The 15,837-nt window shown below is 36.5% G+C and overlaps 1 protein-coding gene across 4 annotated transcripts in view; it reads right to left on the bottom strand.

Moving 5' to 3' along the window:
• The window catches only part of atrip (ATR interacting protein), a 64,748-nt gene extending 49,818 nt beyond the window's left edge, over positions 1-14,930 (bottom strand). Inside the window, exons 1-4 of one of the 4 annotated variants that reach the window (XM_059944637.1) lie at positions 14,880-14,930; positions 12,603-13,056; positions 9,300-9,382; positions 7,650-7,820 (exon numbers count right to left, since the gene is read on the bottom strand). In XM_059944637.1, coding sequence (XP_059800620.1) covers positions 7,650-7,820; positions 9,300-9,382; positions 12,603-13,044 — 696 coding nt within the window. In that variant the 5' untranslated portion in view covers positions 13,045-13,056; positions 14,880-14,930. The other 3 variants (XM_059944638.1, XM_059944636.1, XM_059944639.1) reach the window with 3 other exon arrangements.
• Positions 14,931-15,837: the final 907 nt, after the last annotated feature.

Genomic DNA, 15,837 nt, shown 5'->3' with positions numbered 1-15,837 from the left:
TGCTTTTTAAACCGGTGATGTCCAAGCTTTATCAAAGAAAGTTTCAACCAGCTCTGCTATTTCCAGGGTTGTTCTGCCTGACATATCACGTAAATGGTTTAAATCCGTGGAAGAACCTCAACAATTCCTTGGGGATCAACATTTGATCCCAGCTGTCTAATAAATTTACCGTTTCTTCGTGTCTGTATTCATTTGGTTTATAAGTTAATAATCAGTTCATAGATCTAGACTTATGAAGTTTGAAGATTTTTGCCATTGTTTTGATAACACTGGTATTCTATTTCTGAGTATGGATGTTTATCATGCTTCTATGTTAAAGTTCCTTTTTTTTCCTTTGTTACTTTATTATTTTCAATTGTTCATTTTTGAAAATAATTAAGAATTTGATTTGGTGATTGACTGTTTCTTTTCCCTGAAATATTAATAAGATTGTATTCTGTTTTATTTTTCAAGAACTCGTCTTTCAAAATGTTTTGCAAACGGCTGATCTTTATTTTAACTCTTGTCTGGTGTTGTTTATAGCATTCCCTTCTCAATGTTTTGACTATGGATGGAAGTTCGTATTTTTCTCAATTTTTTCATGTCTGTATTCAGTTTATAAATTAATAACCAGTTTATAGATTTGGACTGTTAAAGTTTGAAGTTTTTTGCCCTTGGTTTGATAATACTTGTACTTTGTTTTGGAGTATGTCATGTGTGTCATGTTTCTATGTTAAAGTTCTTTTTGTCTTTATTAACTTATTTTATTATTTTCAATTGTTCGTTTTTAAAAATAATCAAGAATCTGATGTGGTGATTGATTTTTTTCCCTGAAATATTGATAAGATTATATTCTGTTTTACTTTTCAAGATCTCGCTTTTCAAAATGATTTGCAAATATGGCATTCCTCTTTCAATGACGATGGGTGGTATTTTGCATTTTTTTTTCAATTTTGGAGATTTACCTTCAAGAGAGTGGGGGTAAGGAAGTTTCTAGTTAACTTTCTGGCTGTCTATTGGCCAGTTTTCGAGCTTTTGTGGGCAGGGTGTGGGGCTATTCTTAGTTTAGTTTTTTTCATCTGGGCTGAACTGAAATTACAAATATGTCTGATTTGTCATAACTTCCAGTTCCCCTTTAAACCTTTTCCCCTCTTCCTCATTCATAAGTTTCCTATGCAGGAGGGTTAACCCTTTACATACCATACGGTTTATTCAAATAAAATGGATAACATTACTAACCCTGTCTCATAGAATTCGAATGGTTTGAACTATCTGATTAAATGGAAGAAGATTTTTAAAGTTTTTCATAGATTGAATGCTCAGATTATCTTTGCCCAGGAAACTCATCTGAGGAAGGAAAATAATCAGTGTTTTTTTTTAGGTTTTGGAAAAGTCAACAATTTCACTCTAATTCACAGGCGTATCTATGAAAGGTGTATCTATTTTTATAGACTCCTCGATTTCATTTGTTCACTATGAAACAATCTCAGACCTGAATGGTAGATTTCTATTAATTCACGGTTTACTTCATAACCAAAAAGTTGTTATGGTTAATATCTATGCACCAAATGCCGACTAGCCTGAATTCTTTAAACATCTATTTGCATCTCTTCCTAATTTAAATGAATATTTGTTGATAATGGGTGGAGATTTTAACTGTTGCCTGAATCCCTTGATGGACAGGTCTGCGTCCAATCAGGTACCACCAAACAAATCTGCTATTCTTATTAGTTCCTTTTTAGTTGACTCTGGAATTTTAGAGTTTGGAGATTTTTACATCCTAACAATAAAGGGAGTTCTTTTCTCATGTATATCATAATTACACTAGAATTGATTACTTCTTTTATCAACTCTTGATTAGTTCCATCTGTTACTGCCTGTGAGTACGATGCAATTGCCATTTCCGATCATACGCCCTTGAAACTATCAAATTAACTGATGTAACTTTTAGCGCTAAACAATGGCGGTTCAATTCTACTCTACTTCAGGACTTAAACTTTGTTAACTTTATTAAAGAAAAGATTGCCTTTTTCTTTTCAACTAACTTTATTGAAGAAATTTCCAGTGGGATATTATGGAATACTTTTGAAGTATACATCTGTGGCCAAATTATTTCAAATTCTACTGCATTGAAAAACTGAATTAATAATGAAATAGGTACATTGATTCATAAGATTAAAGAAATTGATAAAAATTATTCTGCTGCTCTTAATCTGGAGCTTTATAAGAGAGTTGAACTTCAGATGCAACACAGTTTATTATTAACATCCCCGAATGAAAATCAATTACTTAAGACTTGAGCCAATTTGATATACATATTGATAAATCAGGTAAATTATTGGCTAACTAACTGAAAATTGCTTTGGCTAGATTTCAGATTATTAAAATTCGTAAATGGGATGATAGTTTGACAGTTGACCATGACGAAATTAATAAAGCTTTTCAAGAATTCTATACCTCTCTATAACAATCAGAATTTCCTGATGATTCTACCATAATGCATGAATTTTTAAGGAAATTGAATATTCCGAAATTACCACTTAATGAACGTTTAGCATTAGACGCACCCATCACGAAAGAAACAGAGAAAGCCATTTCTTTGATGAATTCTGGTAAAGCACCTGGTTTGGATGGGTATACAGTAGAATTTTTAAAATCTTTTTCAAATCCACTTTCTCCTTGGTTATGTAGAATCTTTAAGGATGCCTTATTTGTAGGTAAATTACCACAATCCTTTTATGAAGCATCTATTTCTTTAATTCCTAAAAAAGATAAAGATCCCACTAAATGTGCATCATATAGACCTATATCCTTGATGAATATGGACTCCAAAATCTTTTTCAAAATATTGGCAATTTGATTGGAAAATGTATTGCCACAAATTGCCTGATGACCAGACAGGATTTATTGAAAATCGTTATTCTTATTTTAATGTTAGGAAGTTAATGAATATTGTATATACTTCTTCATCTAAAACTCCAGAAAGTGTTATTTTGCTTGAGGCCGAGAAGGCGTTTGATAGAGTTGAATGGGAATATTTATTTAACACACTTGACGAATTTAATTTTAGCCCAGTTTATATCTTGGATTAAATTGATATAGCATACACCTTTGGCTTCTGTACTTGCCAATAATCAGAGATTGCCCCTTTTTCGAGGTAATAGACAGGGCTGTCCTTAAGTCCCTTACTATTTGATATTACCTTGGAGCCCTTGGCAGTTGCTCTTCATGATTCACCCAATATATTTGGCATTATTTGTGGGAATGAGATACATAAGGTATCACTATATGCAGATGACCTGTTACTATATATCTCTATCCCAGAGAAATCCATCCTTGCAATAATATCAGTTCAGTACTTTTTCTGGTTAAAAAATTGAATCTTAATAAGAGTGAGCGTTTCCCATTAAATATGCAAGTTCCAATCTATAGACAATCACCATTCAGACTGGTTACTGATAACTTACTTGGGTGTTAAAATTACTAAGAAGCATAAGGATCTATTTAAAAGTTAACTTTTTACCCTTAATTGATCATGTTAAACAACTGTTTACTAAATGGTCCCCATTGTCCTAATCATTGATTGGTAGAATTAAAACTATTAAGATAATTATTTTACCTTAACTTCTGTATCTATTTCAGGCGGTACCAATTTTCATTTCTAAATCCTTTTTTGATATTATTGATTCTAAAATTTCTTCATAGATATGGCAGAATAAAAATCCTAGGTTAAGTAAGAAATATATACAGGAATCAAAAAAGGATGGCGGTTTGGCAATGCCGAACTTAAGATTCTATTATTGGGCAATTAATATTCGATATTTGATGTTCTGGACACAAGATCTGGATGAAATTCATTGTCCATGATGGGTGAACCTCAAGCGTGAGTCTGTACAGGGGTTCTCATTGGCTTCAATCTTAGGGGCTTTGCTTCCCTTTGCACTTACTAAACTGAATAAACAAATGACTAATCCAATAACTAAACATACAATACGAATATGGTTTCAATTTCGTAAATTTTTTGGACTGAATAAATTTATCCTATCAAGTCATATCTAATTTTTTCTTCCAACCATCCAGAACTGATCTTTAATGGAAAATGAAGGGAATAACATGTTTTTGGGACTTATTCATGGATAACTGTCTCATGTCTTTTGAACAGTTGTCTAATAAATATAATTTGCCTAGATCACATTTTTTTCAGATATTTACAGATTAGAAACTTATTGAATATTATTTTACCTACTTTCTGATATCACATCAAACTGAAAATACAGAAAAAAATTTAGGTTTAAACCGCTTATCAGAAGACTTTAATAGAAATTATTTATGATCCGATTATGAAAATACATCTAGGTACATCTGATAAAATTAAGAAAGAATGGGAAAGAGAACTTCAGCTATCCTTACTATAGAGAAATGGGAGAAAATTCTCCAACTAGTTAACACTTCTTCAATGTGCGTTAGCCACGCTTTGATACAATTTAAGGTGGTTCATAGGGCCCATACGTCGAAGGATAAGTTAGCTCGTTTTTATTGCCATATAAATCCTGTCTCCTTCCTTTCTTAATAAATTGATAAGAGAATTATACATTCTATATCAAATTTATACTATGTAGATTAACACTATGTGTGATTCTGATATTGTTTATTTTACCTTCTGTATGTACTGTTATTGACATATATACCAGCGATATTCTCCTCTTGTTTGTATACACACTTCTTTTAAATCAATAAAAAGATTGAAAAAAGAAAGAAATCCTGTCTGTGACAGATGTAAGTCTGAGGTAGCTTCCTTGAACATATGTTCTGGTCTTGCCCTCTTTTAGAAAAATATTGGAAAGATATTTTTGATATTATTTCAGCAGTTTTGCGTATTGATTTACAACCTCATCCTATTACTGCAATTTTTGGATTACCAGTGATGGACTCTAGTCAATTATCCCCTTCAGCTTGCCATTTGATTGCATTTGTTATATTAATGGCCAGAAGATCCATTTTATTTAAATGGAGAGATTCTAATCCCCCTACTACATTTCAATGGTTTTCCCAAACTATAACATGTATAAACTTGGAAAAAATTAGGAGTGGCACTATCGACCCTTCAGATAAATTTGAAAAAACTTGGAGGCAATTTATTCCACAGTTTCATATGATATAAGTTGGCCTTTTCCGAATCCTTCTCAATAACTTTTTGTTCGTGTATAGAGGAGCGGAGTTAATGACAAATAGTGACTTTAACCGATGAAACATGGCAGCCCAGCTTTTGTTTTGTTGTTATTTTGGTTTTTTTAGTTTAGGGGGACTTTTTAAAAATCTTTTTCATGTTTAGTTACTAAGAGATTGGGAGGCTTAGATTACACGTTACTTGGAGTCTGTTTCTGTGATGCATCTGTGATGGCTTTCCTGAACAGCATATTACTGAATCTACAAGGGAACATGCTATCTTAGATCTGGTCCTGTACAATGAGATAGGTAAAATTTGTATTCCTGTAATTAGGCATCCTCTTGGAAAGAGTGGAAAGAAGACTTTCAAAGAGATTTTTCACAGTGGTCAACAAAAATATATTCCAATTAAAAGCAAGGACAGTAAGGGTGGGGGGAACTAGCCTTGGATAACTAAGGAAATAAAAGAAGGCGTCAAACTAAAAGCTTGTGCATACAAATTCGTCAAGAGTGGTGGGAAACTGGAAGATTGAGAAAACTTTAAAAAGCAACAAAGTACCATGAAAAAGGGAAGCTAGGTTATGAAAATAAACTGGTACAAAATATAAAAACTGATAGAAGTTTATATAATTGTATAAAACGGAAAAGGGTGGCTAAAGTGAATGTAGGTCCCTTAAAGGAAAAGAAGGGGGAATTGATATTGGGTAATGAGGAAATGGCCAAAGCTTTGACTGACTATTTTGTGTTGGTCTTCGTGGTGGAGGATACATCTAACATGTCAAAGAGAGTTGTTATGGATGCAATGGGAGGTAAGGACCTCAATACAATAGCTCTCACTAAAGAGGTAGCAATGAGCAAACTTGGGGGCCTGAAGATAGACAAGTCCCCTGGTCCTGATGGAATGCAACCCAGGATACTGAAAGAAAGGGCAGAGGTTATAATAGAGGCTTTGGTAATGATTTACCAAAATTTCTGGACTCTGGGCAAGTCCTGGCGGACTGGAAGATGGTGGATGTCACACCACTGTTCAAAAAAAAAAGGATGTAGGCAAAAGACAGGTAATTACAGGCCAGTTAGTTTAACATCTGTAGTTGGGAAAATGCTTGACGCTATCATTAAAGAAGAAATAGCAAGGCATCTAAAAAAATGGATCTATCAGACAGATGCAGCATGGATTCAACAAAGGCAGGTCCTGTTTGACAGACTTACTGGAGTTCTTTGAGGATATAATGAGCACAATGGATAGAGGGGAACAGTGATGTTATTTACTTGGATTTCCAGAAGACATTTGATCAGGTGCCACATAAAAAGATTTATCCATAAGGATGCAGAGTTGGGGGCGATATAGCATGGATAGAGGATTGGTTAACTAACAGAAAGCAGAGTGTTGGGATACATGGGTGTTACTCTGGTTGGCAATCAGTGGTGAACAGTGTGCCACAAGGGTCAGTACTGGGCCCACAACTGTTCACAATACACATTAACGGTCCGGAAGAGGGGACTGAATGTAGTGTAACTAAGTTTGCTGATGCCCCTAAATTAAGTGGAAAAGCAAATTGTATAGAAGATACAGAAAAACTGGAGAGAGAGATATAGAGAGGTTTAGTGAGTGGACCAGGGTCTGGCAGATGGAGTACAATATTGGTAAATGCGAGGTCATCCACTTTGGAAGGAAAAATGAAATATCAGATTATTACTTAAATGGCAAAAGATTGCAGCATGCTGCTGTACATAAGGACTTGGGGAGTGCCTGTGCATGAATCACAAAAGGTTAGTTTGCAGGTGCAGCAGACCTTCATTGCTAGAGGGATTGAATGTAAGAGCAAGGAGGTTATGCTGCAGCTGTACAGGGTACTGGTGAGGCTGCTCCTGGAGTACTGCGTGCAGTTCTGGTCTCCTTACTTGAAGAAATATATACTGGCTTTGGAGGCGGTGGTTCATCAGGGTTTTTTCTGAGATGAGGGGGGTAGGCTATGAGGAGAGATTGAGTCGCCTATGACTGTACTCGCCGGAATTCAGAAGAATGAGAGATCTTATAAAAATATATAAAATTATGAAAGGGATAAGTAGAGGCAGGAGTTGTTTCGACTGGGAGATGAGTACTAGGTACATAGCCTCAAGATCCAGGGGAGTAGACTTAGGACAGAGATGAGGAGGTGCTGCTTTTCCCAGAGAGTGGTAAATCTGTGGACTTCTCTGCCCGATGAAGGAGTGGTGGCTACCTCAGTAAATATATTTAAGACAAGATTGGATAGAAGGGGAAATTGAGGGTTATGGGGAAAAGACAGATTGGTGGAGATGAGTCCATGGCCAGATCAGCCATGATCTTATTGAATAGCGGAGCAGGCTCAACAGGCCAGATGGCCGACTCCTGCTCCTATTTCTTATGTTCTTACTTTTCTATCAGAAATACGCGAGAAGGAACTGTCAGCTTTGTTGAGAAGTACGTTAAACAAGTTTAAATAGGATTTGCATCTTGTTCCATGGTCTTGTATGTCTCATACCTTTTTGGACAAGTCCTTTTCTTTTTGGCTTTGTGCTTCATTTTTCTCCTTCTCACTGAGTAAATACTGGCTTTTCTGTTGATCAAGCTCAGATTCTACACGCCGTAAACAATCTCGCAGAATTTTGATTTCACCATTTTTAATCTGTAGTTCTTCACATGTTTCATTAAACTGCATGAATAAAACATATTTAATTTGCAGCAACAAAAATCATTAAACATTCATTAAGCAAGCAAAAGTTAGGACAGGAAAAGAACTTAAACCTGATGCAAACCCAAATGTAAAAGCTGAAAGACTAAATGAAGTATTAACTCCAACTTGGTTACATGCAAGCTTACAAGACCTTTCCAGTTGAAGAATATTAGAGTTAATATTAAATGCATAAAGAATGAACAAATATAGATGATACTGATGTCGGCAAACAATTTCTTAAGATTAATATACAATGCCACAATTTAACTGTGAATGATAAAGAAGTCCACAAGAACTATCAGACCGAAGAATCACCATAAAAACTTGTCAATGATATCAGCTTGGGTAGAATTCAGCACCTCGTCAAACAAAAAACTAATTGTCTCTGAGAAAGGCAGAGTAGAATTCACTGTGTAAAAAATATGATCAGAACAAAGCATCCTAACATTGAGGATATGTCATGAGTCTGGTGCAATTGGAAAACACGTATTTCCGAAATTTGGTTTGTTGTTCACCTTCAATAATTAACTGCTAAACTCTGTGATTACACTGAAGTTCAGGAAGAAGCAAGATTCAAGTCCTATGGACAAGCCTGCAATCACTTAAAGAAAATTTAGCACAGCTGAATACAGAAACAGGATTGCCAATATAATTAAGCATATTTTGCAACATTTCTCACAAAATGAACAAAAATTTGAGCTGTTAAGACTTTCCTTTCGTCGTTTCTTAATATTGATGAAAACCTCAAGGTCCATCTTTGAAATCCAAGACAAACTGACAACAGCTTTTATGTTATAATTATAATGATATGTTTCTGATTTTTTTGTCCACAGCCAAAATTAAAAATTGCACATAGAGGAGTGGGAAGTTAAGCTTTGCTAATAAAGGGATCATGACGAATTAAAAATGTTCTAAAATTGTCCCCAGTCTGCAGGGTAAAAAAATGCAGTTGAAAACAACGAAAGTACTATAAAATAAAATCCTCAGGCTGCAAAGTAGATTTACGATTCACAGATAACAAATCTACAAAAGAGTTTCACTGAATTTTAAAACTGAAGAACATCTGGTCTGCCTTTTTGCAGACGACGTCAATTGCTTTGATAAAATCTTGAGATCATAAATAACTATGCAAACTTGTAGTCTGAATTTGAAACAAGTACATAGAGATGCTACACAAACCACAAAATATATTTGACATTCTGGCAGGTTAGCTCTGCCATAGTCAACACAAATGCAAGTCAAGATTGAACAAACTGTCAGCCCCTTAACAAAATAAACATAAACAGGAACCATTCAATCCTCAGCACTTGGTTCTTGATAACAGATCCATTAAGATAAGGTAGTCAACAAGCAAATGGCAAGCAAAGACCAGATGCTAACTGTAGTATTTGTCTTCACACTATTTGCCAACTTAATTCACTAAAAACCATATTCACAGAAAAGCTCAAAGCACATCACCTGCTTCCTCAGTTTGCTGTGTTGTTCCTGAAGAACTTCAAAGCCAAATGAATTAGCATTTTTACACTGAATTAGACCATTCTCTACAAAAAAGGAATAAAGTAATTTGATAAATAAACTAGAATTTGCAAAGATATTCACACTCAACCTGGACAAACACCAGGTGCACATTTATAATATCTTCCTATCTTTCTCTCATAACATCTTTCATAGAATGCAAAAGAAAATCTTTATTCATCCTTTTCTAGACCATGACTGCCTCTCATTTTTGTCCCACTATTTCTTCTGCATTTCACTTTCCATTATTCTTTTACACTATCTTACCACTTAAATGTTTTTCCCTATTTTTCTTTTCTCAACTATATATTTTTTATTCTTTATTGCATGCATTTTATTTCAGTATCTTCCTTCTTGAAAATCATTTTCATTCCCTATTTTATCCCTAAAAATTATGTCATTTGACACATCCCCATCTCTGTATTTATTAACTGTATATCACTTTCTCTCCAATTCTTCCCCCCATGTTCTCTGAAACTGAACTAAAAAGAACCCATCAAACACATCTTCTGCTGCTCACTGCTTTTCTTTAACTCCCTGAGCTAATTTACCATTTCACAATCTGCCTTATAAAGGCTGTAATTTTTTTTTGTATCAGAAAAATTAAGTGTGCTAGGTATTTTTCTTATTTATGCAAATAACAAAGACAGAATCATGAAATATTAATCCATAGATACTAATAGTGACATGTACAACCTGTAGATTGTAAGTTCATCACAGAAGAGTAGCCCCAATTATAAATAATGGATGATCCACTTCAAAAATATTAAAACTCCGAATAAAAATGTTATAATAAAAATGGAATATGATTATTTGATCACTGTGAAAAAGATCTCTAAATGACAATCATCTACAGTTCTCCAACTGTCATTTATAGAAAATGGCTGTACTTGCTATACTTGCCTATTCAACTTCAATGGATTGAGAATTGTTCAATCAGTTTTCAGCTATCTTGCTCAATCACCATCAGCACAATCTACTTTCCAGATCTCATTATACACCTAGTTGTTATTTCTGGTGTACAATCTGACTCATTGTTGCTCTCTTTCAACTCTTTTGTTGCAAACTTCACTCATAACTTATTATACGTTACCTCACGTACTTGACTGTATTAATTCCACAATCATGAACCTCAAGGAGATCCTTATCTACTACCAGAACCAAAGTAAAATTATACATTTAGTTGGGGTACTGATGCCACAAAAATTGACCTCAGCAGCTGGAAGGAGAAAGAACACACTAGTGTATTTAAGATTTCCAATGGTTACAGAATCAATTCCACTCATTGTACTACTACAATTACTGATGTACCATGATTAAAAATTGTGCTTTCTTGTCAGTGGTGCCCAAATAATACTAGCAGAATGGCGGAGCCTCAACACAATCATTGATTCTTGTCATGTCTGCCTTGGGACTGCGAGAGCAAACCCCTGCATTAAGCAGAACAACAGCACAACTATAAAGCTATTGCATCACATTTCTATCAATCCAGGTTTGACCCCGAACTCCTGCGCTGCTAAAGTGGCGGTGGCATGTTTTCCTGGTTTATTTCTACATCCAAAAGGCACACAGATGGAATACAGTCAGGGAAATGTATGGCCAGGCACATAGTATTTTCTAAATGGGGAGAAAATTCTGAAATTGAAGGTGCAAAGGGAGTCTTAGCGCAGGATCCCCTAAGGTTAACTACCAACTCACCTGCAAGCAAGGAGGGCAAATGCAATGTAAGCATTCCTTTCGAGAGGATTAGAATATAAAAACAAGGATGTAAAGCTTTATGAGGCATTGGTCAGACGACATTTGGAGAATTGTGAGCAATTTCGGGCACTGGTATTTGGGATGGTCCGGATGTTTAACAGAATGATATCAGAAGTGAAAGGGTTAAGGTACCAGGTAATTTTGATAGCTCTGGGTCTGTATTTGCTGGAGGCAGAAGAATGGGGGTGGTGGATCTCACTGACACCTTGCAAATACAGGATAGATTGGAAGAGAATTCCAGTTGTGGGAGACACTAGGACAACAGCCTCATAATACAAGTACAGAGATGAAAAAGAATTTCTTTAGTCAGAGGGTGGTGAATCTGTGGAATTGATTGCCACAGACAGTTAAAAAATGCAAAGTCACTGAGCATACTTAATGCAGAAATTGACAGGTCATTGATTTATAAGAGCACCAAAGAATACAGACAGAAGGCAGGAAAATGACATTTAAAGCAGAAATAAAGTCAAGTCAAGTCACTTTTATTGTCATTTCGACCATAACTGCTGGTACAGTGCATAGTAAAAATGAGACGTTTTTCAGGACCATGGTGTTACATGACACAGTACAAAAACTAGACTGAACTATGTAATAAAAAAAAGAGAAAGCTACACTAGACTACAGACCTACACTGGACTGCATAAAGTGCACAAAAACAGTGCAGGCATTACAATAAATAATAAACAGGACAGTAGGGCAAGGTGTCAGTCCAGGCTTCAGGTATTGAGGAGTCTGATAGCTTGGGGGAAGAAACTGTTACATAGTCTGGTCATGAGAGCCCGAATGCTTCAGAGCCTTTTCCCAGACGGCAGGAGGGAGGGGTATGAGGGGTGCAAGGGGTCCTTCATAATGCTGTTTTCTTTGCGGATGAAGCGTGTAGTGTAAATGTCCATGATGGCAGGAAGAGAGACCCTGATGACCATCTCAGCTGACCTCACTATCCGCTGTAGGGTCTTGCGATCCGAGATGGTGCAATTTCTGAACCAGGCAGTGATGCAGCTGCTCAGGATGCTCTCAATACAACCCCTGTAGAATGTGATGAGGATGGGGGGGGTGGGAGATGGGCTTTCCTCAGCCTTCGCAAACAGTAGAGACACTGCTGGGCTTTCTTTGCTATGGAGCTGGTGTTGAGGGACCAGGTGAGATTCTCCGTCAGCCATGATCAAATTGTGGAGCAGATTCAATAGGTTGAATGGCTTAAGTTCTGCTCCTATGCCTTATGGTTTTGTGGATTTAATTAGACGTGCAAATTACTCTCAGTGTATACAATCAGGGTGAAGTTGACAGATATGTGAAATAAGAGGGTGAATGGGTGACTATGGGGTCGCTCTGAGACTCAGTAGGCTCAATAGTCTTTCTATATTTTGTAATAAATATATGAGAAATCCTAGCAGTCAAAACACAGCATTAGAGGAAACACAAATGTTTAAGAATTCATCAGTTTTAAGTTCAAGATCACAAAAACCAGAATTAAATAAAATACATTACCATGAAATTCCTTTGCTGTATTTCCACAGTTCAATGCTCTTGAGGAAAATGTAGCAACTTTTGCATTTGTATCTTTTTTTAGTACTGACATTTCCCTGTTTTGCTTATCAGTTGCTGGTGCATTCGTAGCATTGGATGCAGGCTTCATATCCTGAGTTAAAACCTGTGAGGCTAGAGTATCCAATTCCTCCAAGTCATCAGCAGTGAAATCATCATTATCTCCAAAAGGATCCTCACTGGCTCTTGCATCTTTTGCTTGTTCTCCCTTGTGACGTTTGTTTGGTGGAAATTCTTTACTCTCATAATTTATATTCTTTTTCCCTTGGTTTGACAACCCTGAGAAGGCTGAAACTGGAACTTCTGAAGGCAAACTTTCCACACTATAAATAATAGAAGAGTTTCGTTTCTTTCCTGAATTCTTGAAAAGAGAATTTGTTGACATCGTTCCAACATCCTGAAAGACAGAACATCTGACAAATGAAGCATAAATAGTGCTCTCAAATTCTTCAGCTATGTCTTCTTTTTAATCAATAGCAGATATCCTTACCCTACCCAACACAACACCAAGAAAAGCCATAATTCACAAGTGGGCATAATCCTAACAAAATATTGCTCCAGAAGAAGAATCAACAATAATTAATTACACAGGAAATTAAAGAAAGATTATTTTAAAAATTGGTCAAAGCCTAAACTGAACCTCTCTCTATAATCTACAACAAATATGTAAGCATTTGTCCTTTTCTGTCTTCCAAGCATCTAACAGTACAAACAACTTGCATTGTATGTGGGTCCTTTCATGTTGTAAGCTGTTTCACAAAATAACTCAAATAACATTTGGCAGTGAGCCGCTTACGGAGATGGGAGAACATAAACAGCTGAGTCAAGGGCAGGTTTTCATGGCATCTTGAAGGAAAATTTGAAGGCTGGAAAAGCCTTTTGGAAGGCACAGATAACTACCATGAAATTATTCAAATTCAGGGGATATGTTACTTTTATAATGGAAGGTGCACAGGGATCTCAAAAAGCTTGAGGAAGGTACAGAAATAGGAAGGCTCTGAACCTGTTGAATCTAAACTGCTTGCACTTTCAATTTCCTCGGCTTACACTAATGTGTCTTATATTTTACATCTACACCAGTCTAAAACTAATTCTGATTAAAGGTTATTGCCCTGAGAAGCTAACTTTGTCTCTTTATAGATGTTGACTAGCTGAGTGTTCAAACATTTTCTTCTCTTTAGTTCCAATATCAGTCTTTAAATTACCTACTTCGTTAGGATTTTATTGTACTTAGTGAAGAATGGTGAGAGTGACAACTCTCAAGTGAATCTAGCATCAACATGCATTTCAAAACCTAAGTTAATGGAAATCAAAACGAAAATATCTCCACAGGTTGAAATGCAATCGAGTGATAAGGTTCATGTGACTGTCGGGAAGGAGTTTGTATGTTCTCCCCGTGATTGTGTGGGTTTCCTCTGGGTACTCAGTTTCCTCCCATAGTCCAAAGACATACAGGTTGGTAGGTTAACTGCTCATTATAAAATTCTCTCATGATTAGGTTAGGGTTAAATCGGGGGTTGTTAGGTGGCACAGCTTGAGGGACCAGAGGGGCCCATTCTACGTTGTCTCTCGATAAATAAAGTAAGCAATAAAGGTAGCCGTGGCTTTTGAAATCCAGTCAACTGCTGCAGGATAATTCCCTAAGACTATGCATCCTTCAACAATTCATTTAATAGTGACAGTGAAAATATCATATGAAGTGTCCTGTTCTGACTACAAGTTCAACTGCATTGCCGTCTCCCTTAGAAGAGCTCTTGCCACAGGCGACAATAGAACATTAAGTCGCCTATGTTTGACATTCAGACGTTTGGCTATCACATCTCTATTTTTTTCTATAACTACGGCCGGCAAATAAAGATTCCCAAAGAACAACAACTTGATCACCAAATGCGATACAAACTACTTTAGAATCTTACATGGGCGTGCTTATGCTTAGGGATGGCGATGTCCTGGAGTACGGTGACTTTGGAGAGGACGTACTAGATGGCTGAGGGTGGACAAACTTCCACTGTCCACTGAGAGACATGGCACCTTGCTGTGGGATGTAAGGACCGCCGGGGCGTTTCCAGCATTTCCTATTGATATAAAGTTGGGAAACTGCCTGCCTGATTCCGTTCCCCTTTTAGTCTATATTTCAATGGCTCGGGGCAAGCTAACTCAGTCATATCTCCCATCGCTCCGAGAAATTAAAAGCAGCAAGTTCCCAATCCCAATACTCACAAGCCGCCAGCCATGAGCAGTGTCGCTCCACTGCGGCCAATCACCGCTTCGCTTTTCCCCAACAGCTTCCCTCCATCAAGCTTTCCGATTGGTGCTCTCTACCTACGGCATCCTTCAAGGTTCAAGTGGGGTCTCGAAAATACATTTTGATGTAACCGAGAACATTGTATTGGGCGCGTATTAAATGATAATTGCAACATTGTACGTTTTTGGAAAACGGGTATATATTCTGCGTTAAAATAGTATTTTAGCTTGAAGACGGCAAATGTTATAATTATTCAGACCAAAGACCCCGCTTTCTGTTTTTATTTTATATTTCCCGTATCCGCAGCTTTATCATTTCCAGTATTTTAAGTTAATTTGAAGTCACCAGGCACTGTCGCGAAATCAGTTTTCTTATTGAACTGAACCAGTTAAGTGACGCCTCAATTTTCCAAAACGTTATTACTGTGTTCAGTTCTCTTTATAGTTGCACTTTTACCGGGCTCTGTAATCTGCTACAGCTCTGAGATATTTACTCTCACTGTCAAATGCTGGTATCTCTATTTGAAGAGTTAATCAATGCTTCTTGATACTCATGCTTTCTACCTTTTTCTCTCTCTCCTTTCCTCAAAAACTACGTCTCCAATCAAACTTTTGATAATTTGCCCTATTATGTTTTGTGAGTCATTACCGGCGTTTCACAATATTTCTCCGAAAAGCAAGTTGTGCAGAAGATATGGAGAGTCTGTGGAGAGATATTGAAAGGGTAAGTGAGTGTGCAAGGGTCCGGCAGATGGAATACAATGTTGGTAAATGCGAGGTCATCCACTTTGGAAGGAAAAATGAAAGAGCAGATTATTATTTAATTAATTAAATGTTTGCAGCATGCTGCTGTGCAGAAGGATTTGAGAGTGCTTGTGCATGAGTCACAAAAGATTGGTTTGCAAGTGCAGCAGGCTATCAAGAAGGCAAATGA

Source organism: Hypanus sabinus, chromosome 19, assembly GCF_030144855.1.
Source record: "Hypanus sabinus isolate sHypSab1 chromosome 19, sHypSab1.hap1, whole genome shotgun sequence".
Lineage (NCBI taxonomy): Eukaryota > Metazoa > Chordata > Chondrichthyes > Myliobatiformes > Dasyatidae > Hypanus > Hypanus sabinus.
The sequence above is the reverse complement of the archived record's forward strand: the minus strand, read 5'-3'. Positions and strand labels throughout refer to the sequence as shown.